At 42.0% G+C, this 25,785-nt stretch overlaps 1 protein-coding gene across 3 annotated transcripts in view; it reads left to right on the top strand.

Moving 5' to 3' along the window:
* Positions 1 to 25,785, top strand: part of TMEM131 (transmembrane protein 131) — a 271,084-nt gene that overhangs the window by 44,232 nt on the left and 201,067 nt on the right. For 2 of the 3 annotated variants that reach the window (XR_009555179.1, XM_060233850.1), the window contains exons 4-11: positions 1,283 to 1,354; positions 3,803 to 3,926; positions 11,372 to 11,488; positions 12,978 to 13,100; positions 13,409 to 13,489; positions 16,734 to 16,884; positions 16,974 to 17,030; positions 21,754 to 21,815. Coding sequence is in view for 2 of the 3 variants with exons in the window: in XM_060233850.1 (XP_060089833.1) it covers positions 1,283 to 1,354; positions 3,803 to 3,926; positions 11,372 to 11,488; positions 12,978 to 13,100; positions 13,409 to 13,489; positions 16,734 to 16,884; positions 16,974 to 17,030; positions 21,754 to 21,815 (787 nt within the window). In the remaining variant the exon portion in view is untranslated. The remainder of the gene's footprint in view (positions 1 to 1,282; positions 1,355 to 3,802; positions 3,927 to 11,371; positions 11,489 to 12,977; positions 13,101 to 13,408; positions 13,490 to 16,733; positions 16,885 to 16,973; positions 17,031 to 21,753; positions 21,816 to 25,785) is intronic. The other variant, XM_060233851.1, reaches the window with a different exon arrangement.

Raw genomic sequence — 25,785 nt, 5'->3', positions numbered from 1 at the left:
TAAAGGCATTATGATGTACATGTTTTGGAATACCCACACCTCCCCTGTCTTTGCCAGAAGTGATTGAGTAAAAATTCTTAATGGCTTTTAAACCTCATTATAAGCCTTGCAGGCACCTTTGGAAGCGACACCGGGTGATGGGTGCAGCCACAAAAAAGCTGCTGGAGGAGGTGGAGTTAACCACAAATGTCAGGGACTGAGGTTATATATAACTCTTCAGGGTTTTAAGCAGACGTTCTGCCTAACAGGGGGCCTTCTTAAATGAACATATTGTTTTAAAAATATTTTCTTGCTTACACACAACTTACCTTCAGTTGTACAGACTTTTCAGTTTAGAAAAGAGATGTCTGGGGCGGGGGGAATGAGAGTTTTATAAAATTATGCATGGAATGGAGAGTGTTGACAGATACATTTTTCTACTTCTGCCAGTAGATGCAGGGCGGACAAAAGGAAATACTTTGTTACAGAATGATTAAAATTTGGAATTCACTGATTAAGGATGTAGTGATGGCCACAGGAATAAACAGCTTGAAACGGGGATTAGATAGATTCATGGAGAATGGGTCTATCAGTGGCTGCTAGCCATGGTGGCAGAAGGGAAGCTTCATGTTCAGAGGTACTAAATCTCTGAATCCCTGAGCGAGAGGGCAACATCAGAGGAATACCTTGGCCTCTATGCCCTGCTTTTGGCCTCCAGAGGAACTGTTTGGCCACTCTATGAGACAGGATGCTGGACTAGATGAACCTTTGTCTTATCCAGCAGGGCTATTCTTCTGTTCTTATGCAGTCAAGATTAGTGGCTGCTGCCAAGGCAGTGTTTTTTTAATCTGCATGTCCCATCTCCCTTCAATTTATGTATAACCCTGACTTGTATATAGACTACTTCTGTACCAGTGCAGAAGGTTCATGTAGGTTTGATCTGTTATCTTTTTGCTATGTATATACTATCACAAAATAAGTGGTGGGAGAAATAAGTTCTATTGGTTTGTTAATGGATGGTTCTGTTAAGGAGACCTATTAAGGTATTATCAGTCAGCCATCTTTGACTGCAAACCATATAGGAATGGACTGTGTTGCTTATGTTCTTTTGTCATCTATGCTATTGATTAATACTGGAGAATACTACTGACACTGTGTACTCATTGGAAAAATTGACTGGGGCTACTTTGGCAATGGCAGCATTTCTAGCATTTTTGAGCTAATAATAGTGGGTATATATCTAAGCATGAACGAAAAGGACTTTCTGCATTACTTTTATTTACAGTCATTTTTTTCTTCCCAGCAGTGTATCAATGTATCGAGGGAATTGCAGACCAATTCGGTTTGAACCACCAATGTTGGATTTCCATGAACAGTAAGTTGGGAACGTTTTGGCTACTTAGAATCACAAGTTGTTGCTACCGTTTTAGAAATTAACTCTTATTTGAAGAATTTCTGTATTTAGAGGGAGGTGGGATGATGCTTGCTGTTAAATGGCAGAACCATGATTGCCTAAGCAGAACATTTTATGGACTCAGGCTGCCAACAAATGGAAAATAGGGCCAGTGAACTTGGTCATCTATTAATCTAGCCCACTCTGCCAGTTTAGAAAAATCTGCTATTTCCCACATTTCGTTGTTGTTACCCTTTGTGTCTAATGAGAGCCAGTTGTGTTTGTGAAAGCCAGTTTGTTGTGTTTGTGAAAACTATTTTGGTGTAGTGGTTAAGTGCACAGACTCTTATCTTGGAGAGTTGGGTTTGATTCCCCATTCCTCCACTTGCACCTGCTGATGTGACCTTGAGCCAGTTACAAGTTCTCACAGAGCTGTTCCTCTCGAGCAGTTTCTGTCAGAGCTCTCTCAGCCCCACCTACCTCACAGGGTGCCTGTTGTGGGGAGGGGAAGGGAAAGGAGATTGTAAGCCACTCTGAGACTTCTTCGGGTAGTGAAGGGTGGGGTATAAATTCAATCTCCTCCTCCTCTTCCTCTTAATGAAAATTAACCAAGTATTCATCAGCTTGCTAATAAACCATCACTCAAACAGCACCCAAAAACTAGCAAAATAGTGGTCATATTGATGCAATGTAAGTTTGTAAACTCTGGTTGCACTGTGTTCTGTTTTTATTTTATTTCATGTTGTCTGTCAAAAGATGAGATTATTTTATATATTTTATAAATGAAACTGAGATGTTTGTAGAAACCAAAACCCTGTATTGCCAAGTATATTAGAATGATTAACAGTTGTAAGTCAGACAAGATATAGGCTAAAGAGAGCTCAGATTCCTGATATTCTTAACAAATTTGTAGTAGAAAAAAGAGTCTAGTAGCACTTTAAGATTAACAAGGCTACTCATCTTGTGTTAACAAATTTGGTCTTTCTTCTCCTGACACAGAGTATGTTGGTAAATCTCTGATTTACATATCACTGCCAGGAGTCTTCTAGTCTTTTTAGTTAGTGCAGTTGGCTTAATTTATTTTAATTTTTCACATGCAAGTGCAGGGCAGGTTTCCCTCCCTACCTCTAGAATTTTGTTGCTGCTGTTGTGAAGTGCAAGCAGTCTGCTTGTTAAATGGCACCAGCAAGTGTGCACTGGAATATTATTTTGAAATATTATTTGACTAGACTTGGGTTGGGCGCCAGTCTTCTTCTCTGAGCTACCTACCCTAGACATAAGTGAACACGATGAAGCTCTTGGGACAGAGAAAGCTTTAGGTGTTCTATTCTAGAAACTGTCACTTCACACAGGCTATCAAATAAAATTATTGAGAGAATGTGTTAAGTAAATGAATAAGTAAATTGCTTACATGTCTTTATCTAACTGCCATGCACTTGCTCTCTTATCTGCTGCCTAATATAGTTATTTGGTCAGATTATTGTGAAAACTTTGAGCTCACATATTCTTAAAATTAAAGTATTGGCTGGCATTGTAGTTATAGTAGGTTGGGACCAGGAGATCTCCTACTTTTACTACTGATCTCCAGCTGGCAGATATCAGCTCCCCAGGAGAAAATGGCTGCTTGGAAGGGTGGACTCTATGGCATTGTACCATGCTGAGACCCCTGCCCTCCCCAAACCCCACCCTCTCCTGGATCCATCCCCAAAGTCTCCAGGTATTTTCCAACATAGACCTGACAACCCTAGATTATAGTTGTATGCAAACTGGAAGGTACAGAAGTCAAGGATTTGAGTTTAGTTTTTGAGTACTAATTTTACCACCTTTGTAGCTTACTGCTTGCATTTAGGGCGGCACTTGAGGCAAACAGGAAATGGCCTGTAACTGTTTATAGCCTGAAAACAGACTGCCATGAGGGCAGTTGTCATAGTGCTGCATTGTCCAAGAAATGGGAAACAAACCTGCACTGCAGAGGCTGCACATACTTTCTTCTGACCTTAGACTTGATGCAGAAGAAGCGAGGATTACTAGTTGAATTTTTAACCTACTACATTGAGCAGTTACTTGCTATTTCCAAGGGTAAAAATATAGTATATTCTCGTGCTAAACTGTGGGACAAACATCACCCTAATGTAGCCATAGCAGTGTATTGAAACATTATGAGAGATGCAAGTTCAAGCTGTGCTTGTTGCTGCTTGCCCAGTATAATACAAGTATTTACAGATTTATTTTTTAAAAATACAGTTCTTGTCACAGTGTGTTTCTGTAGGGGAGGAGAAAAATAATACTTCAGCAACCTTAACTCATTGATGTACTGAACTATTGTCATCCTGGTTTACTTAATCATAAAGCTACAGACATGTTGCGGTGATAGGAACAACTGACAAAACATTTTAAATACATTTTTTTCTGCTTTTTGTTTTAAAACAGGCCAGTTGGGATGCCAAAAATGGAAAAAGTTTACTTGCATAATCCCAGTTCAGAAGAAACAATTACATTAGTATCAATATCTGCAACAACCTCACATTTTCATGCATCTTTTTTTCAAAACAGGGTGAGTCAACTCTGCCTTTTGAAGCTGATTTTTTTTTTATTATGCAACCTTGTTTTACTCCATGTCAATTACTTAAATAGCTTTCTGGTGAATGCAAAGCTTAGTCAAGATTAGGCTAGAGACAATTCACTGTAGAGTTAGGGACATTGCAGTGATTTGCAAGATTTCAGGGGAATGCAGTACAGTAGCTCTTTAAATAAGTTACATTCTAACATCTAACATTCTAATGTTCCATTCTAACTTGGATTGTGCTTCAAGTTTAAGGAGCAAAGCACTCCCAGAGGTTTCAAATACGTCCAGCAACATCTTCCCCCCTTCCCAATTTAACATCTGGCCTAAAGAATATTTTTGCTGACTCAAAAACATATACACAAAATTGGGTTTTTTATTGGCCCACTGGATGTTGGTAGAGGTATTGTATGAAATACTTATAACCAGGCACCTGGGGGCACAATTCAAAGGCAAATTCATGTTTAAAAAAATCTTCTAAAATAATCCATATTTTATGAACCTTTGCTGAAGGCCTGGTTCTTAGACAGAAGTAGCAACTGTATTTTGTTTTTATTTATTTATAATGTATATCCTACATTTCCATAACATGTTCAAAGCAAAATACAAAATTTAAAACATCAAATGCAGTCTCTGAAATAACCAGTTTGAGGTGGGGCACACAGATTTAAATTCCTACTCTGCTTTGAATCTCCTGGGGGAAATCATGGCCCAGTCACTTACCCATGTCCTAACTTACCTCACAGGTTTGTTATGAAGGTAAAATGGAGGTGGCGAGAATGATGTGTGCCACCCTGACCACCTTGTAGGAAGGTGTGGGATAGAAGTGTGTTAAATAAAAAAAAACATAAATAAGCAACAAGTATACTAATGCTCAAAATTAACAGTATTATTAAAGACTTCCTACCAGCTATTAATTACATCAGCAGTCGTATCACTAAACATAAATGTCACAGTTGCCATGCAATAATGTAAAAGTGCAATGTCCAGTACAACAATTCTGTAGATAATTCCTGTAAATTCTTTCTAGTAATCCAACAATGGCCCAAGTTTCCCATTCATGGGAATAGCTTTTTCTTAACGTGTTGGATGATATTAACCAAAATAAAAATGTCTTCATTGAAGGAGTAACAGAGTTGGTACCACGTGAATGTCTGATGGAATACTATTCCATAAATGTGGTGATGCCACCAAAAAGGCTCTGTTTGAGCAGTGTTCCCTACCTGTATTCATCAGGATTAAGGCTTCCCTGAAAGTCTTAAGAATCAGGTATAGCTATATGGGAATAAGCAGTCCTTCAGTTTTTCTGGTTCCCAGATCATTCAGATTTTGTGCCCAGAAGCATGTTAGAGTCCAGTGTAGGATTTCTACCAGTGTAATATGGACTTAATACCCTTCACATCCCTGTTAAAAGTTTCAGAGAACTCTTCAAGGCCAACCCAATGGGAGTATGTGTTAAGATAATAAATCTAGAGGTGACTAGGGCATGGGTAATTGTAGCCAGATAATCACTCTACAAGGAGAGGTGCAGTGGGCACCAGAGAGGCCACCTGGGCCTGTATGGTCACAGCTGTCACATTTCCCATCTGTAGGCCTACTGTTTTAATAAAAGAGCTAACCCATCTCAAATGGTCAACAGACCATTAACCAAGAACAGTGAAGCTCCAACCATCACCAGCAACAACTCTTATTTTTTCTGGATTCCTCTTCAGTGTATTAACACTGTGTATGCAAAAGTTGTTAGTAGCAAGTTCTGGTTTTATGAGGATGAATTTGCTACTTTCGATCATGTTTTTAAAGAGCTTTCAAAGAACTAGTGTTCAGCACAGTTTCTGTATCATGCCACATGAAAAGGCCACAAGACAGGCTACCTCTTGAAATGGGCAAATACAGCAGGAACTCATTTGCATATTATGCCAAACCCCCTGATGTCATGAAGTGACATCACCTATTCAGTAGGTTACTTTCTGCATATTGACACAGAACAGTACAGTGCCATCTGCTGCATTTCATGGATGTGTGCTCCCACACAGCCCAATGAGAGAGCCAGTTTGGTGTGATGTACGCAAACTACAGTGTACGGTTTGTGTGCGGTTTGATTCCCCACTCCTCCACTTGCACCTGCTGGAATGGCCTTGGGTCAGCCATAGCTCTTGTAGGAGTTGTCTTTGAAAGGGCAGCTTCTGAGAGAGCTCTCTCAGCCCCACACACCTCACAGGGTGTTTGTTGTGGAGGAGGAAGATAAAGGAGATTGTGAGCTGCTCTGAGACTCTGAGTGGAGGGCAGAATATACATCCAATGCTGTCGTCCTCTTCTGCTTCTTCTTGTTTCACCCCCCCCCCCCAAAAAAACCCACTGAGATCCTTATGTGGTGGAGTGAGCAACGGCAGGCCCAACTTCTCCTGAGAGGGGGTGATTGTGGGCGGCTCCGCATCTCTCTCTCTTTTTGTAAGCCCACTGGAGGTGGCGGAGAGGACAGAATGCAAGGTCTGCTTAGCAGCTTCCTTCTGCTGGAGACCTTTTTTTTTTAGCTGGAGCCCTGGCCAAGCTAAAAAAAAAAAGCCCTGAGCAAGTGGAATAAAAAAAGTGTTCTTAATTAGTTATCTCTGCACAGCTGATGCTAATTGGGCACTTTGATTGTCATCACTCTTGCTTTGTTATTCTAAAAGCATAGCATCACTTAAAGGAGCATAAAAATACAAGAGATTATATCCTGGGACAAAGGACGGTGTTTGGAGAGCTTGATTGATTCATGCTCCTCTGCCAGTTCTAATGTAAAAGCTATATGACCATATATAATCCCTGAAATAGCTACTGCATGTAAAAAGTATTTACTGTGAGATATTCAAATCATGGTTTTTGACTAGAAACTTTGCAAATAAAAGTTTGCATAGCAGTATTCTGGCATAGCAGATGGACTGTATATTATGAATTTCAGCCCAAGTTAATTTTACACGTTCAGATAAGAGGAATTCATTCAGTTCTTCTACGCCTAGTAGGCAAGGCTATCTGAAGTATAGATATAAATACACATTTTCACATTGGAAAGGGTAAATCTAGAAAAATGTGTTAGGGATCAGATTTCTTAGAACAGTTCTTGCATATGGACAGACGAACAGGTTAGGCAGAGCTTCAAGGGTTCTATATTTGTGCACTTCTTTTAATGTTCAAATTTAAGAAAGCTAAACTTCAAACTTTGTCTGCTATTACTTTGATTAAAAAGAATGGCACCAAATATTTCTTTTAATCAGTGCATGCAGATAAGGGGCAAAATAGTGTACCCATCAGTATTTTATCCTGGTTTTATCTGAACAAAATCCCTATGGCTTGTAGTGTCAGGCTCTTCAGATACCTTCCTCTGTCCTGGGATATAATCTCTTGGGTTTTTAGGCTCCTTCAAGTAATACTATGCTTCTAGAACAACCAAGCAAGAGTGGTGACAATCATAGTATCCACTTGGTGTCAGTTGTGCAGAGACAACTGCCTAATTAAGAACACTTTTTGATTCCATTTGTTCATTTAAAGAGGTAGCCTGTCTTGTGGCCTTTACATGTGGCATGATACAGAAACTGTGCTGAACACTAATTATTTGATAGCTCTTTAAAAGCATGATTGAAGCCAGCAGATTCATCCTCCTAAAACCAAAACTAATTATTGGCGTCTTATGAATTAAGAATTCTAACTGTTGCTAGGGTGGCCATAATTTTTGCAGGCCAGCCAGGGACACCTTGAGGGGGGAAGGAATGTGTGTGTGCGCGCGCATCGCCGGAAACAGGAAGCGACGTCATTCCGGCGACTTCACTTCCGGTGATGCCATGCCACCGCCGGAAGCAGGAAGTGACATCACTTCCTGTGACATCATTTTCCCCGCGCCACCTGCCGGAAACAGGAAGTGACGTCACTACCTGTGACATTATTTCCCCCGCGCCACCCGCTGGAAGCAGGAGGTGATGTCACTTCCTGTGACATCATTTCCCCCAAATGCCACTGCTGGAAACAGGAAGTGACTTCACAGCACTTCCTGTGACGTCCCCCAAAATCCCCCAAATATCACTGCCGGAAACACCAAGATTATTTATAGAGAGGGAAAGGGGGGAATAAAGTTAAATAAAACTCTTTTTTTACTTTTTTCAAAGTGAGAAGACTAGAGAGAACGGGTTCTACGCTGAGAAGCCAGTGAGATTCCAGTGAGACTGTGCTGCATAATGCAGCCTATTTATTTTGTCCTGTTTGCTCTGTTGGCTCTATCTGCGCCACCTTCATCACTTTCGGTGTGTGGATCCCCCAGTGGGGTGGTCTCCCAACTCCCTCCGCCGGCTGTTTCTGATAGCCCTGCGCCCCCTCTTTCATTTGATATGTGTCCCGTGCGGGTGCCACCTTCCCGCCGGGAGATGCCGCAAAATGAGCCCCCTTGAGGCTTATGGCGGCAGGGCTCGGGGGAAGCAAGCTAGACTGCTGTTCTTTTGAGGGGTTATAGAGTGTTTCGAGCCCGTCCCTGTGGCATCGGTCCCATCGTTGTGGGACCCAGGGGGCCGGCGCAGCGGCCCGCCGAAGCAGCCTGTCACTAATAATACAGGTCGAGATGCAGGACAGGAACCCGGAAGTGACCGACAGGCTGCTTCAGAAACAGAAACAGCCGGCGGAGGGAGTCAGGAGACCACCCCACTGGGGGATCCACACCCCGAAAGTGATGAAGGTGGCGCAGATAGAGCCAACAGAGCAAACAGGACAAAATAAATAGGCTGCATTATGCAGCACAGTTGAGAAAGTGCCTTATCCCATATACTGATGAAGTAAATACAGGATTTGAGAACAAAATTGCACCAGAAGACACAAACACAAAGCTCCCTTACACTGAATCAGTGCTTGGGTCCACCAAAGTCAGTATTGTCTACTCCAGGGGTGGCCAGAGTTGCTTAACAAAAGAGCAACACAGAATAAAGGTCAGATGTTTGAGAGCTGCAAGACATGAACATCGGATATTTGAGAGCCACGGAAGGAGGGAGGGAGGAGGGGGGGAAGGAGGGAGGAAGGAAGGAGGGAAGGAGGGAGGAAGGAAGGAAGGAGGGAAGGAAGGAAGAAAGGAAGGAGGGAGGGAAGGAAGGGAGGAGGGAAGGAAGAAAGGGAGGAGGGAAGGAAGAAAGGAAGAAGGGAAGGAAGGAAGGCCGCCCCCTCCCGCTTTCGGCCCCCTCCCTCCCTGCCCTGCTTACCTTCTTCCAGGGCGGGTGGCGGAGGAGGCCCCAAGCGCAGGGCCCGGCGGTGGTGGCGGAGGCCGGGGAGGCAGCGGAGAGGCCGGCACTGGTCGCTGGAGGCCCCTCCGCCGCCTCCCCGGCCTCCGCCTGCAGTGGAGGCCCGGGCGCGGGGCCCGGCGGCGGCGGGGGAGGCCGGCGCTGGTCGCTGGAGGCCCTCCAGCGACCAGCACCGGCCTCTCCGCCTCCCCGGCCTCCGCCTGCAGTGGAGGCCCGCACGCGGGGCCCGGCGGCGGTGGCCGGGGAGGCGGCGGAGAGGCCGGCGCTGGTCGCTGGAGGCCCTCCAGCGACCAGCGCCGGCCTCTCCGCCGCCTCCCTGGCCTCCGCCGCCCGGCGCGTGGGTGGGGAAGGCGGCGAGTGAGGGAGGGAGCGTCCCTGTGCATGCGCAGAGCCCGCCACACCACCGCCAATCGCCCTGCGCACGCGCGGGGACGCTCCCTCCCTCACTCGCCGCCTTCCCCGCCCGCACGGCCCCCCGGCTCTCTGGCTGGCTAAACCGGGACCTCTAATGGTCCCGGTATAGCCAGCCCGGGAGGCGGGAATTGGGGGCCAGAATCGGGACTTTCCCGGGTGACCGGGACGGTCTGGCCACCCTAACTGTTGCTTACTTTTGCTATGCAAACAGCTTTCAAAGGAGGTATATAAATATTGTAAATAAAAATAAAGTCTGTATAGAAGCCTCTAAGCACAACTCCGGATCGTTGCCTCTCCACAGGTCTAGCTTGACTTGGACGGTAAGAAGGAAGGGAAGGAGTTGGCTGGGATTGGCCATGGCTTGTAGTGCCTGTGTAGCTATTGATTCATTTGAGACCTGGTCTTCCAAAGAGGAGATGAGTCTGCCTTCCCCATTGGTGACCCTCTTGATTGTTTTTTGGGCTACTAGAGTAGCCAGGATGGAAAACCTCAGTTGAACAAAGAGAGAAATTAAACATGCACAGGTTTATTATTTGCTTGCTATTGTAATACACACAAGATGTGGAAGAATTACTTATAAAATTCAGTTCCATACCATTCAAAACAAAAAACTTTTCAAATTCACTGTCTAAATTTTCAGTAGTTTGCAAGAATATTTAAACTAGGGTAGAGTCTATTCCTATCTTAATGCTCGTCTGAACAAAGTAGATTTATTAAAATATTTATATCCCACCTTTCCCTTTGGCTGAAGTTTGAAGCCTTCCTTTAAATTACGTGGCTCTTCTATCGGAAGAGCCACTTAAGTTGGAGGAAGGTTGAATCCAACTCACTACTGATCTTTGGAAGTAACTTCTACTTCAAAGATTCTGGGTAGTTTAAAGGGATGACTAACATTTGGGTTTTTAATGTTCGTGTTGACATTTTGGACTAGATACTCAAAATAGATGTTCGTGTTGACATTTTGTTGACATCGTGTTGACATTTTGGACTAGATACTCAAAATACTCAAAATAGTTCTGCACAGGTACAGTTATACAAAATCTTCTATAACATACCTGCGGGATCTGTTCCAGTTCCACAGGGCCTGTAAAACAGAGCTCTTTCGCCAGGCTTTCAGCTGAGGCAGTGCACGTCACTTGTTGCCAGCCTCCCCCCTTCATTCCATCCCAGCGCTATACGTTTTGCTGGACCTGGACAATAGGCCATGTCTGTGAGGCAGAACCTGCCATTTTAGTCTCTATTGTCACTCTGTAGTTTTAGATTTTATATATTTTTAATTGGTCTTTTATTGTTTTTTACTGTTGATTGTTTTTATGATGTAACCTGTCCTGAGCCTGTTCCACGGGAAGGGCGGGCTAAAAATTGAATAAATAAATAAAATATCCTCCTTTTTGTTTCAATGAGTATTCATAAAGGGTTTTCATACATATGAACATATGAAGCTGCCTTATACCGAATCAGACCTTTGGTCCATCAAAGTCAGTGTTGTCTTCTCAGACTGGCAGCGGCTCTCCAGGGTCTCAAGCTGAGGTTTTTCACACCTATTTGCCTGGACCCTTTTTTGGAGATGCCAGGGATTGAACCTGGGACCTTCTGCTTCCCAAGCAGATGCTCTACCACTGAGCCACTGTCCCTCCCCATCTTCTTTCTCTGCTGATCAGTATTCATTCAGAAGTGTTTGCCTTATGGTGCAGTTGATAAACTATTCCCCACCCCCATGAACAGTGAATCATATTAAGCCTGGTGCTTTTGCCTTTGTTGCTTGCTTTTCAGAGAATTCTCCCAGGAGGGAACACATCATTTGATGTAGTTTTTCTTGCAAGAATGGTGGGAAATGTAGAAAACACTTTATTTATTAATACATCTAATCATGGGGTATTTACTTACCAGGTAAGAAAAAATACATTTTTTAATACTTCATAAACTGTTGAAAGTGGCAGGGAAAAAACTATTGTTTATGCCTTTGTATACAAACAACTTGCTACTGATTCAGATTTTAACATTGTGCAGATGAAGTTTTTAGTTGAGTGGGTATTAATTTATGATACTCTTAGATCTTGTTGATATTTCTGCATTCTTGGGGTGGCGATTGCTCATGAGGTAAGATGGCATTAAGACAGAGCCCACATATAGAATGCTGTTAAGGTTCCAAGAACAAGGGCTGCTATTCTATTTATTGATTTATTAAAATATTTATACTCTGCCTTTTGATTGAAAAAGCCTCAAGGTTGCTAATGAATAAATAAAATAGCTAATGTCTACAGTTAGACTATCCCAAAACATAATTGCCAGCAGAGATGCAACATAAATAGTAAAAGATAAAAATAACCATACAAGTGGAACAAAAAGCAAGAAAACCGATGGAACTATTAATAGCCAGCCATTCATATTAGCCAAGGGCCCCCAAAGCTTTCTTTTAAAAAGCATAACTTCAACCTAATGAAGAGATGTCATTTAAAAAAGGGTGAGATGGATCTGCACATGGAAGGGGGAGTTCAGGAGTCTTGGAACCCCTGTTGAGAAGGCTGTGTCCTTTTGTGCCCACCTTCCAAATCTCAGGTGGCAGGAGGGCATGGAAAAGAATATCCAAAACCAGTCTTGGAGTATGATGCATGCATGAGACTACTGTGTATCAGATAGTGTAATGCATGGAGCTTTTCAGCATTTTGTACACACTGTTCTGAGTAGTACAAATGAAAAGCAAAAGGTCCAGCAGCCTAATGCTAGCAGTGCGCTCCTAAGAATATGTTATTGGGGGCAAGTCCCGTGAGTAGGGTTCTCAGTATAGCTGCTTAGAGTGCACTGAAAGTTTACAACTTGTAAACAGATCTGAAAGTGTTTAATCACATCCCACTATCAAAATGAATTGCTTTAATGTGTTTAACTTACAAGAAGTAGTAATCATGGTTTACTCACTGCAGTGAAAAAAGAGGGATTTCAGGCACAAAATGAAAATAAAAGGTGAAGGGGGAGAAGGACGTCTAAATTGTAAAGCAGTTTCCCTCCCCCAAGAATAATATCTAACAATTAAACAAACTCAAAACACTGATAAATTAGTTGATCTTGTGCATAATTATGATAGATTGTATCCCGTTAGTGTAGTTAGGAAACAAAGATGTCAAAGTTAATAATAGGTAATTATTTTTTGAAACTCTAAATCTAGATGAAAGAAAGAAATTGTGCCAGAGAGATGTTTAGTTTGTAGTTGTCACTTGTGCATGGGGTGCAGGATAGCAGAAGTAAAGCATATGTTGCTTATATGCCAAGCTATTTAAATGGATACAGCTGTTAAAATAAGGCTTTCCAAAGTAAACTTAATATAGGAAGAAGATGAAAGCACACATTGCAACACTAATAATTTTGTTTTCTTTATCAACAGGTGTTTGGTGTTGGAGTACCAAATCCCTACAGACTACGCCCCTTTATAGGGGCAAAAGTTCCTGTAAATAGCAGTTTTTCTCCTCTAATAAATATACACAACCCCCACAGTGAACCCTTGCAGGTAAGCAAAATGCAGCACTTTCATATCTCTAATTTCTTGCTAAAGTGTTGGTTTTGTATTTTATAAAAGGTATTCCAGATGTTCCTTGGGTTTTTTCTTTCATATGCCTCAAATAAATTAAAGATACTAATCAAAATTCAAAGTAAAAACAAAAGCAATTTTTTTATTTTAAAAACTGCATGTGACTAAACATGTATGGAAGGGCTTCTTGTCAAATACAAACTTTACAAAGGTAATGGGGGGGGGATATTTTGATAGCTTCTGTTTTATTTAGACACCATAGTTTACTTCTAAAACTCTCCTTGTAGGTGGTCGAAATGTATTCAAGTGGAGGTGATCTCCACCTAGAGCTTCCAACAGGCCAACAAGGTGGTACGAGAAAACTGTGGGTAAGTGGTATAAACATTAGTTAATATGTTTCAAAGTTTGAAATTTATTTAACAGCATTATATACCCAATCAGGATGTAACAACCAAGCAGTCCTCATTACAAGTGAAAGTTAAATGTGGGTAGCTGCCATCTCTCTTGCATTTGTTATACTCTAGAGAGCCAGTTTGGTGTAGTGGTTAAGTGTGCGGACTCTTATCTGGGAGAACCGGGTTTGATTCCCCACTCCTCCACTTGCACCTGCTGGAATGGCCTTGGGTCAGCCATAGCTCTGGCAGAGGTTGTCCTTGAAAGGGCAGCTGCTGTGAGAACCCTCTCCAGCCCCACCCACCTCACAGGGTGTCTGTTGTGGGGGAGGAAGGTAAAGGAGATTGTGAGCCGCTCTGAGACTCTTCGGAGTGGAGGGCGGGATATAAATCCAATGTCATCTTCTTCTTCTTCTACTCTACTGGTGTAAATGAAAAACTACTCTGGGTGTAAAATGGAACTTTCAGCAGCTTTTGATACTAATGATCACAGTATCCTTCTCTGCCACCTTTTTGGGTTTGGACTGGGAGGCATTATTTTGGGGTGGTTTTGGTTTTACCTGGATGATGGATTTCAGATGGTGGTGCTAGATGAGACATCATCACTCAGCCTCTGAGCTCCTTCAAGACTCGGTCATGTCTATCATACTGCTTAAGATCTACATGAAACCTGTAGATGAGGTCAGATGGACATTTGGAGTGGGCTCTCACCAAAATGCAAGTCATATCTCCTCTGTTCTTCGTGGATTGCAGAGAGGCTGGAGCTTTGAGCAAGAGCATGGTGGCAGTATGGGGATAGATGAAGGTGTCCCCTGTTCTGGATGGGGTTGTGCCCCCCCCCCAAAAAAAAGAAGAGGTTTGTAGCTTGGTGCTGCTGCTGGACTTTAGTATCATGTTAGATAAGCAGGTGGCAGTAGTGGCCAGAAGCTACAGCATTTCCTATGTAACAAAGTTCTTGACACTGGTGCATGCCATGGTGATTACTGTAATGTGGGGCTGATGTTGGAAGAGTGCCCAGGAATAGAATTCTGCAGCTAGGATTGTTGACTGTCATAGGGACCATATCACTTCAGTCTTGGCCCATGTACCCTGGCTCCCTGTTTCTAGACCTAATTCAAGGTGCTAGTGTTGACCTTTAAAGCTTTAAGTATCTTGAGAGCAACATACCTAAAGGACTTTCTGCTTTCATATGAACTTACCCAACCAATTACGGTCATATTCAAGGGCTCTGCTTTTGGGGCCTCCATCATCTCAGCATAGACAGGTGGCAACCCATGAAAGGGCCATTGTGGTCTTGGCACCAAAAGTGTGGAATTCACTCCCCAGGGTGATTATTCTTCGTTATTACTATCTACTTCTAGCAGGTGAAGACATTGTTTTGATGTACCCTTAATGAATACTCTTCTTGTTGTTTGTTTTTACATGCAGTTTTATATATGCATTGTTTTAAAAGTTGATTTTTACTGCCTTTTAAACTGTTTTTGATGCATCAAGGGCCCTTTTTTGGTGGGAAAGTGGGATAAAAATGTTTTAAATACACAGCCACCAATCAGGGCAGTAAGCAAGTAGCCTATTTTCACTCCACCTTTGGGACAATGTCAGGTCTTCTCCCCTTTATGTACAGGCTTGTGCTTGAATATTAAACTGTAGAGTCAGCTGACTAGGATTAAAACAGAAACCAGTCTCCTTCCCTGTTCTCACCTGCTAATGTGTGTTCTGTCATTGATATGGGTCAAGGCTGTGTGTTAGAACCCAAACCTCACTAGCATGGAATCTGCTTTTGTGAACTACAGGAAGCATTCACAAGCAAAGTGAAGCCCTGGGCTTTGGCTCTTGTTATCTAGTCCACTGGTATGATGAGTATTGTTTCTTGTTCTGACAGTGTGCCAGAATCATCCTCCAGCATATATAAAATGATCTCTCTCTCCCCACCATCACCCCGCTTGATGTTCAGCGGTATGGAATTGATGAACTGGCTGTGACAGGGGTGATTCAGCTCTTTATATGGGAGGAGGGATATAATAGCTTTTACTCCAAGTGTCTCCAAATGCTTTCCATTACTGTCTATTAAAGAAGGAAATTATAGCGGTTCGCCGGGAGAAAGCAGAGGAGCTGCAGTGTAAGACACTGAGGGGAGGGCAGAATCCACCCTGTCATTGGTTTATTGTTAAGTGTTCTTGATTGGGATATAAAGCATGTCATTTTATGGAGAATGACGTGCAGTCCCTTTATTCTTTCTCCCCTCTTCAAATAATAGAAAATTTTGCTTTAATTGTCATGTTCTCTGGGGTATAATTAAAAGTGTAGAGTTTTCAGAAAATAGAATGCATAGAGAGAAAAACCGTTACAGCTGTGTTTGGAGAGTGGATCATGTGTGAGAATGGGTGTGTGTCATTCCGCTCTGCAAATAAACCTGTATGGTCTGTGTGCGCACGTGCATGCATATATGTTAATTTGTGTGTCTTTATGAAAAACCCTGGAGAAAACTGAAAATACCATAAGGTTTTATGTGGTTGCCATTATCTATATAAGAAGATGATATTGAATTTATATCCAGCCCTATACTCTGAATCTCAGAGTCTCAAGAGTGGTCACAATCTACTTTACCTCCCTCCAACCACACCCTGTGAGATAGGTGGGGCTGAGAGCTTTTGCAGCAGCTGCCCTTTCAAGGACAATTCCTACAAGTGCTGTGGCTGACCCAAGGCCATTTCTGCAGGTGCAAGTAGAGGAGTGGAGAATCAAACCCAGTTCTCCCATATAAGAGTCCGCACACTTAACCACTACACCAAACTATATAGGAGATAAAACTTAGATGTGTTTGAATAAGAGTACTGACAACTAAACTAACTCAGCTTGCCTTGGGAGTTTCTTTTTCATGTCTGCTAGTATTTGTGTCTGAATAATCATCATGTTTGATTCTGAACTAGTTGTATATTTTGAAAAATGGTTGAGGAATGAGCTTCCAACTCAGCATTTTAAAGCAATGAACTTAAACAAAATTATACTAAATACTTTAATTGTATAATATAGGGGTGGCCAACAGTAGCTCTCCAGATGTTTTTTCCCTACAACTCCCATCAGTCCCAGCCATTGGCCATGCTGGCTGGGGCTGATGGGAATTGTAGGGAAAAAACATCTGAAGAGCTACTGTTGGCCACCCCTGATGGTTTTATTAAACTTGTATAGGTACTATAATTTTGTGTCATTGTTTTAATAGGAAATTCCTCCATATGAAACTAAAGGTGTTATGAGAGCCAGTTTTTCTTCAAGAGAAGCAGATAATTACACAGCTTTCATTCGAATAAAAACAAATGCCTCGGACAGCACAGAGTTTATTATTCTTCCAGTAGAGGTAGAAGTCACAACAGGTTTGTACAGTGTAATTGTTCATCTGCTCAGTTTATTTCTGTACTGCATTAGAGGACAAATACTCATTATGTTTCTTTGTCTTTTAAAGCCCCTGGAATTTATTCATCAACAGAAATGCTAGATTTTGGTACATTGAGAACACATGGTGAGTCATATATGTAATATGCCTTACTTCACAAAAACTGCATAAAAAGAGACCCCAGTTCTGTTTCTTTTTTATCTTAGAGTTTTTATGGAAGAAACTGCAGGTGGGGGGGAGAAGGCTTGATACTGTATAATCTATATTTACCAGATTATCACTGGAGGGTGTATCTTGGGGTGGGGGAAGCACAAAAAATAAATGAATTAATATTGCAAACATAACAGAACTCATAATAAAAACACAAACTCAAACTGCAGTTGTGCCTGGCTGCTTTGATTGTAGAATCACTATAGATGGGCATTCCTGTGTTCCCTTAATTTCCAATATAAATAATTTAGGAACTCAAGCCTCAGAGCTTTTAAAGTACATTTTCCTCAGCAGTACTGCATTAGCCTGTGCAGGGTTGGGAGCGGGGGGAGGGAATATATCTTAAAGGCTTATATCTGAAGAATGTAATAATGTGGTGGCCAGGAATGAACCACAGTGTTTAAGAACTCATTGTATGCTATAAATGGTTAATTATTTGAATTTAATTTAAAATGTGCTACATTTTTGCATTGACAGTACATGGCACCTTTGTATCTGAGACCTGTGTTATATAATCTATATATTGATCCAGGGGCTCTTTCATGTAAGGGAGCACATACATACCCAGTTTACCCAGAGAGAACCAAGTATTGAGCTTAGTAGCGCTGGAGCTCCCTGTGTCAGTATATGCAAAGCCTAGCAGTTTCTATGCACGTGCTGGGAAAGTGAAAGTAACAGAACTGCCAGGTAGATCATCTAAGTGACAGGAGGTGGCTGGTTGCCAGATTGCATCAGCCTGGGCAATGTCATCATGACTCAGCAGCAAGCTGATTGGTTACCTGGGTGGATAGTATGTATAAATGTACAAAGACACTTTACTGTGTGTGGGATATGTATGGTGGTGTTGCAGCGGAGCATTCTGTCGGTTTGGAGAGTGAAGGTGTAAATAAACTGTATATAGTGGTTTTAACACTGCTGTGTGCAAGCCTTCATTCTTTGCGTCACTAAAGACCACCCTCACTAAGCACAGGCGCATCAACAGGGTTATGGGCCCAGCACGCTTCCGCTGCACCTGTAAGCTCTGAAAGAGGTGGTGAAGAAGGACGCTGAGGTGCTCCAGAAACTGTCTTGGAGGTGAGACCAGCAGTGGCTGAACGTCAGAGGCTGAGCAGGATGGCTACAGCAGCAGCTATCATGCTGGTGGATAAACTGACTACCACCAACTATAATACCTGGTCGTTGAGGCTTGAGCATTTCCTGAAGCGAGAGGGGCTGTGGGACTGTGTGTCTGCTCCTCCCGAGGATCCCACGCCGGCAGAGACCGTTAAGGACCAGAAGGCTCTTGCCACAATCATCTTAAGTGTGTCAGATGACCAGCTGGTGCATGTTCGAGGGCACCAGAAAGCGAAGGAGGCTTGGGAAGCCCTCAAGGCCGTGTATGTCCAGAAATCAGCAGGCTCGCTGATGTCTCTAACTCGTAAGCTGTACAGGAAATGAATGCTGGCCGGGGAGTTGGTGAGGGACCACCTCGATGGTATGTTTGTGTGTTTCCAGGAGTTAGAGCAGCGGGGGAAAGCTGTGCCTGATGAGGACAAGGTCTACTTAATTCTCAGCTCTCTTCATGAGAGGTTTGACATGCTTATAATAGCATTTGTGGGCCAGGATTCAGATAAACTGACTTTGCCATATATAACTGGGAAGCTCCTGGCTGAAGAACAGAGGCAGCTGGAATGCAAAGAGCAAGCTGACCGCGACCACAAGCAGAAGCCTGGGGGAGTCGTTTCCAGCTGGCAGGCAGAGCTGGAGGAGAGAGCTTTACAAGTAAAAAAGAAAAGATGTTATATCTGCAACCAGACCGGACACCTGCGTAGGAGTTGTCCCCAGCAGAGGAGAGGCCGGCAGCTGTCTTCAAGGACGCAGCAAGCAACTCTGCTGAGAACTGGCTCAGGGCTACAAAGTGTGCCATGGATTATAGACTCTGGAGAAACGCAGATATTTTGCTGCAAAGAAGAGCAGTTGCAGGACACCAAGCCAGCCAGTCAAAAAACTGTAAGCTTAGCTGACGGCCGGGAGGCTGACGTGCTTTGCCAAGGCACGGTGCATTTTCTGGGACTAAATTATACCTTTGATAATGTGTTTTGTGTGCCAGCTTTGGAGACGAGCCTGCTAAGCGTCTCAATATTAGCAACAGCTGGTTTCATGGTATCTTTTGATGCTAAGGGCTGCAAGATACTGAAAAAAGGTAAACTATTGGCAAAGGGTGTGTTGAAGGAAAATGTGTATGAGTTAGACCAGACGGTGGGAAAGGCACAGGCAGTGTGGAATAAGCAACCCCACAGTAGGTGCATTCATTGATTACACAGACGCCTGGGACACGCAAGCTACAATACCATTAATAAAACGCTGGCTATATTGCAAGGGAATAAGGTTGATAAGTGTGATGTGTTCCTAGATTGCAATATATGCAAAGAGGCAAAATCCAAAGCGTTCCAAGTAGCTAAAAAGAGTGACCGGGTGTCAGTAAGACCACTCCAATTAGTGCATGCAGATGTAGTGGGGCCGTATGCACCCAGAGTATCAAAGAACAGGTATGGTTTAGTCATAGTAGACGACTACAGCCGCTTTGTGTGGGTATATGCAATTAAGCAAAAGAGTGATGTCTTTCCAACTTTTCAGTACTGGGCAAAAAGAGTTCAAAAGCAATTAAACTGCAAAATAGCAGCTCTCCAAAGTGATATGGGAGGTGAATTTATGAGTGAATGCTTTGCAAACTATCTGAATGAGGAAGGCATTAATCACAGGGTTGCCAACCTCTCCTCTCCAGCCAAAAATGGGGTGGCCAAGCACAGAGGAGGCCTCCTCCAAACCATGTGCCACGCTTTACTGGCAGATAGTGCACTGAAGTTGGCATATTGGGGAGAAGCATTAAAAACAGCTTGTTTTATCTCTAATAGATTGTGGACTCAGGCTCTGTACTGTATAGAGTACTGTATGGCAAAAAGCCAAACCTAGACTACCTTAGGATCTTTGGATCTAAGGCATGGGTGAATATTCTTCTGCACAAGAGGAGGAAAGGGGGAGCCAGAGCCAGAAAGCTATTATTTGTGGGCTATCAGAATGGCATGAAAGCATATCGGTTTGTGGATTCAAATGATATGGTGAAGCTGAGTCGAGCAGCTTCGTTCTGTGAGGACGAGAACTGGTCAAGAATCCATGCCAATGAAATGCCTAAAGGAGTTGAATTGCAGTTATCTCTACAGAGTGAGGAGAGGCACGGTGATGTAAACAGAGAAGCTCCCTCACTGAAACAGAGAGAGGAAAGTGCTGGCAGTTCAGACAGTATAAAGCAGGAAAGCTCTGAAGCTGTAAAGTGCAAAACACCTGAGGTCAGAGTGTCTGCTAGAGAGAATAAAGGAATACCACCTAAACGGTATGGATATGACAGTGACATAAATTATCTGTCTAATGGAGGTTATCTGTCTAATGGGGAGCCCAGGTGTTACCAGAGTGTACTGGATCTAAATAATGGTACCTTTTCCACAGAGGAGGAAGAGTCACAAGCTAAGAGTCCTGAAAAGGTAGAGGCTTCAATAAGGTATCTGGATAACGGGCTCTATGTGCCAGCAGACTGGTAGTGTTAATGCAAAGAATGTAACTCCAAAGACAATGCTAGCTGCTACAGATGTATTAATTAAAGAAATAAACTCTGAATGACAAACTAATGTGTAAACTCAAATAATGGAAAATAATGTGCCTCTGTAATACAGATTATACGGTATGTGCTCTGGCAGAACGGCCAGAGGAGAAAAAAGGATGAGCCGGGGGAGGCTATCTAACTGATAAGAATATACTTGGAACAGTAATTAACGAACAGAACTAAACGTGTGTGCCAACACAGTCTCAGAGGCAGAATACTGAATGGTGATGATTGTAAATATGAAAGCAAATGTGAATGTAAACTATGTATCAATGTTACTATAGAACATGTGTAGTATGTAATGTTAAGGTATGTTGCAGCTATGTGCTTATAAACTGAGGAGGGGTGTCAGTATATGCAAAGCCTAGCAGTTTCTATGCACATGCTGGGAAAGTGAAAGTAACATAACTGCCAGGTAGATCATCTAAGTGACAGGAGGTGGCTGGTTGCCAGATTGCATCAGCCTGGGCAATGTCAGCATGACTCAGCAGCAAGCTGATTGGTTACCTGGGTGGATAGTATGTATAAATGTACAAAGACACTTTACTGTGTGTGGGCTATGTATGGTGGTGTTGCAGCAGAGCATTCTGTCGGTTTGGAGAGTGAAGGTGTAAATAAACTGTATATAGTGGTTTTAACACTGCTGTGTGCAAGCCTTCATTCTTTGCGTCACTAAAGACCACCCTCACTAAGCACAGGCGCATCAACACCCTGTGCATAACTTGGAGAAGTTGTGGAGCTTTTGAACAGAATTGTATATTAGACTGGTATAAGCGATGATAGGTAGCTGATGATGCAACATCAGTTTAGCCCTTACAGGCAAGAATAAGACTAGAGGGATTCTGAAATCTTGTATAAATTAATGGCTTTCCTTTTGTAACTGGCCAGAAGTAACCTTAAACATTAGATGACAGAAATAAAATATATCCAGCAGCAACTTAAACAGATTTCATTTTGTCCAATTCATGCCTTAGACTTTTTTTTTTATTTGCATTTTAACAGATCTGCCAAAAATTTTAAATCTACACTTGTTAAATTCAGGAACAAAGGATGTACCAATAACAGTGAGTACTGCCACTTCAGTTTAACAATCTCATCATATTTTCATTCCAGCTATGCATCTGAAATAGCATAAGTGCAGTAAGTGTCAAAGACTCAGCTCCATCTCCGTTCACTGTACAATTTAACCTCATTGGAGGGTGTAGTTCATCTTCTCTGGGAGAACTTGGCTACCTGTTTTGGTGTACTCTTGCCTAGTTTCAAAGAGGAAACTTGTCAGCATTGAGTGCTATGATGGCATAACAAACCTGTGACAAGAATGGCAGCAAGAGACTATGGACTTTCTCCTTGCTGTTTTGGCACAGATGGTTGGAGGAGTTAGCTGGCATAAGGGTCTGATATTTTCATAGCTTGTATATAAACTGGTTATAAACTTTAAATTAAGAAAAGAGACTGCAGTCTGGTGTAGCTGAAACTTCATGGTCCCCCTTCCCCTGTTTGTATTTCTCAACTTTCTATTCAAGAACAAAGACACTTTTAGAAGTCAGTTTGGAGAAGCTGTTTATAGTCAACCAGGCTCTAATTTTCATAGCCATCCTTAATTATTACTTTGAACTTGTAATTAAAGAATTTAAACAATTGCTGTTCTGGTACTATCTTGAAATGAAATTTTACTGATTGATTGGATTGGATTGGATTTATATCGCACCCTCCCCATCAAAGCAGGCTCAGGGTGGCTATAGCAGTGAACTACAACACACTAAATTCCATGGAAGTCCAAAATGGTCATTTTGCTTTCAGATCTGTCCTTCAGGGGAGATGATTTGAAAAGTGCACAAGTAACTAGTCAGTACCTTCAAAAATGCATTTACAAGTACATGAGTGCATGTTAATAATGTTCACAAAAATCTGTCATGCAGTGCAGTGATTTAAAAAGTATACATACACGAGGCTTGCAGTGTATTCCCATCCAGAGTTGCACCCATCTAAGCTCAGTGACTTCACTGGATTTAGAAGGGTGTCACTCAGTTCAGGACTGCACTGTTGGATGCTCTTGTAGGTGAAATTCCAAGTGCTTAATATGAGTCTCTTCTTAAGCACTTAAAACTTCCCTACAGTCTAAGTCATTGAAATGAATGTACAAATATTTTTTAAGGCTTTCCTAGTTGTCTTCATTCTTCTTATGTAGCATGAGTGGAATTCAGGTGAGTAGCTGTGTTGGTGTGCAGCAACAGAACAAAGTTTGAGTTCAATGAAAGTTTTAAGACCAGCAAAGTTTAATTCTGGGTATAAGCCTTCATGTGCATGCACACTTCATTAGATGGTTAGATCTGTTGCATCTCTGAAATGCATTTTTGTTCTCTTGCAGCATAGTTTATTTTGCTTCTTCCCCCCCCCCCTCCTCCAGGAGGGCATAATGATCATCCAACACTGGATGCCTGTGGGCAGCAGTGGCGGGCTGTTTCTTGTAGTTTACACTAATATTTGCACTCTGATCCTAGTTAAATTTAATAAACCAAATGAAAAGCTGTTTGCCTTTTAAAGATAGCCCATACCCGGATGGGTTTCATACTTAAGGGCATGGCAGCACATCCCAGAAAATCTGACACCTTTCAAAGTAAAAATCACTCTCCTTGCATGCTAAAGGTTATAGCTTGCACACACCCTCATATAAATGTGAATGGTGAACGCTAGCCAATACTAGTTCCTTGTCTGCAGGAAATTCTTAGGTTTAACATAACTTTTATACACCGACACATCTGGTCTGTTCTTTCTAGGGCTGTACATTTGGCTCTATCCAAGCAAAAAAAAAAGGGGGGGGGTAATAATACCTTATCAGTATTTATTGGCTATTCTTTCAGTGGGGTGTATAGCATTGGCAATCCCAGATAATCCTGGGAAAAGTCAGTATTATCTAGGAAGACAGGATAGCTGCAGTTAAACAGCATTTAAAGAGAATGCAGTCCTTTTAAACACCATTCCAACTCCACTAACACATTTAAAGGACCATGACACCTTTAAATGCCTTCGGCTCTATTATAGCCTATAGAGCCATCATAGGCTACAATGGGGATCTGTCCAGGGGTATGCAGGGATCTAGGGGAGCTGTTTTTTGAGGTAGAGGCACCAAATTTTCAGCGTGGCTTCTGGTGTCTCTCCTTTGAAGACCCCCAAAGTTTCAGACTGATTGGATTCTGCTTGAAGGCTTCCCTCTTTATCCTTTGTAACAAAAGTAGTATGAGTTAAACTATTGAGTGGGGTATCTACAGAGTCAGTCTTTTTGCCCTCGTTTTTGTTTAAAGGGTATTGTTTGCATAGTCTGTATGGTCCAAGTTCTGGTGTTTTGATTATTGCTCCGGTTTCTGCTGTCATTCTGCATGTTAAGTATATTGGGGTGGTATCTGATATCACTTGAAGGCTGAAATATTCCCTCTCATTTCCACGTAAAGATGGAGGGTTGAGAGCAGGGGTATGTGTCTCCAAGGCTTGTTCCAACATAGGCAAGGAAGAAGCCAAGCTTCACCTTAATGTCATAGGAAAAGGCCAAGACTATATTTAGCAGGCATCTAAGCTAGATACTTGGTGAACTGCATCTCGTCAGCACTCTAACATTACAGCTGCCAATTACAATAAAATCTTACCTGTACTAACTTTTATATGTAGGCCTGCAGAGCCTTTCTTTCTTGCCATTTTTCTTTTAAAATATTCATATTTCCATATGCCTATTTATAACCCTTCTGTTTCTGTGCCAGAAGGGTTTATATTTACTTTATGATGAGTACCCCTTAATATTAAGCTGTGCTGCACTGATAAAAACATGGTGGTTACCCTTCCATTATAGCACTTAAAACTTCTGTTGTTATACACAATATGCAACAGAAGATTCATAACCAAGCTGAAATTGTTTGTGTGGATCTTTAAGGATTGTTTTTCTTCCCTACTGTTTAAATATTAATTAGTTCTTCAGGAGAAGTCTGGTGCTCATGCTTAAGCATTGAAAGTGGTATTTTAAACAGCTTTTGCATTTTCTCCTATATGATGCTGCCTAATGTTCAGATGCTTGTGTTTATCTTCTGGTGGAAAGAGGTGATACGGGAGGGTAGAAATAAAATTAAATGTGGTAGGTACTGTGTGTTTTCTTTCCCAGTACAGAGGGTCTCTATATGGTAGTGTAGAGGCAACATAAATATCAGTTCTGTAAAATTCTATTGATAGACCTATGGCAAGATTCTTGTCACCTTTTTTATTATCATTAGTAAAAGCAACGAATAGTGGGGATATGGAAGCCATAAGCAGTCTTCAGGTTGGAATAGAAATTTTCACAAAAATGATACTACCTTCTAGTAAAACATTCTAGAGCTCAGGAAGGCAGCTGTGTTGGTCTGAAGCAATAGAACAAAGTTGGAGTCCAGTAGCACCTTTAAGACCAACAAAGTTTTATTCAGGGTATGAGCTTTCATGTGCAGTGCTTCATATAGCTTGTAGGCAGTGGTTAAGCATGCAAAATAGTGACATTAACAAAATGAAAGAATAATAAGTTTGGTCTGGATAGCATTAGTAGCCTGGGAAAACAGCAAAGGCAATAAACAGAATTGAAGAATGATGGTGTGAATCCACCATCACAAGGCAGTAAATGTGGAGTCTATTAATTGCTCTATTTCCCCTCAAGCATGGGTTAAACTGAGAACATCTTTTTCTTAGAGGCGTTTCTGCCCATCTAATTTACTTTTTAACATGTAGCATAGCATTATAAATATCATTCCAGTTTGCCAGTACAAAAAAAGAATATATTAGAATACAGTGGAAGATGGGTTTAGCTTATGTAATAAGATAAACAACCAATATCCCTTATTCCAGTTTGTCAATACAAAAAAGACATTTTTCTGATACACTGTTCTAAAAGAAAAATACATTGGAATATTTCTCTTTTAGAATAGTTTATCAGAAAAATGTTTTTTGTATTGACATATTCAAATAAGGGACATTGACTGTATATCTCATTACATATACTAATCAACCATTTTAATGCATTTT

Source organism: Heteronotia binoei, chromosome 3 (genome assembly GCF_032191835.1).
Source record: "Heteronotia binoei isolate CCM8104 ecotype False Entrance Well chromosome 3, APGP_CSIRO_Hbin_v1, whole genome shotgun sequence".
In the NCBI taxonomy this organism is placed as follows: domain Eukaryota; kingdom Metazoa; phylum Chordata; class Lepidosauria; order Squamata; family Gekkonidae; genus Heteronotia; species Heteronotia binoei.
Note: the sequence above shows the minus strand (reverse complement) of the source record. Positions and strands in the feature narration are given on the sequence as shown.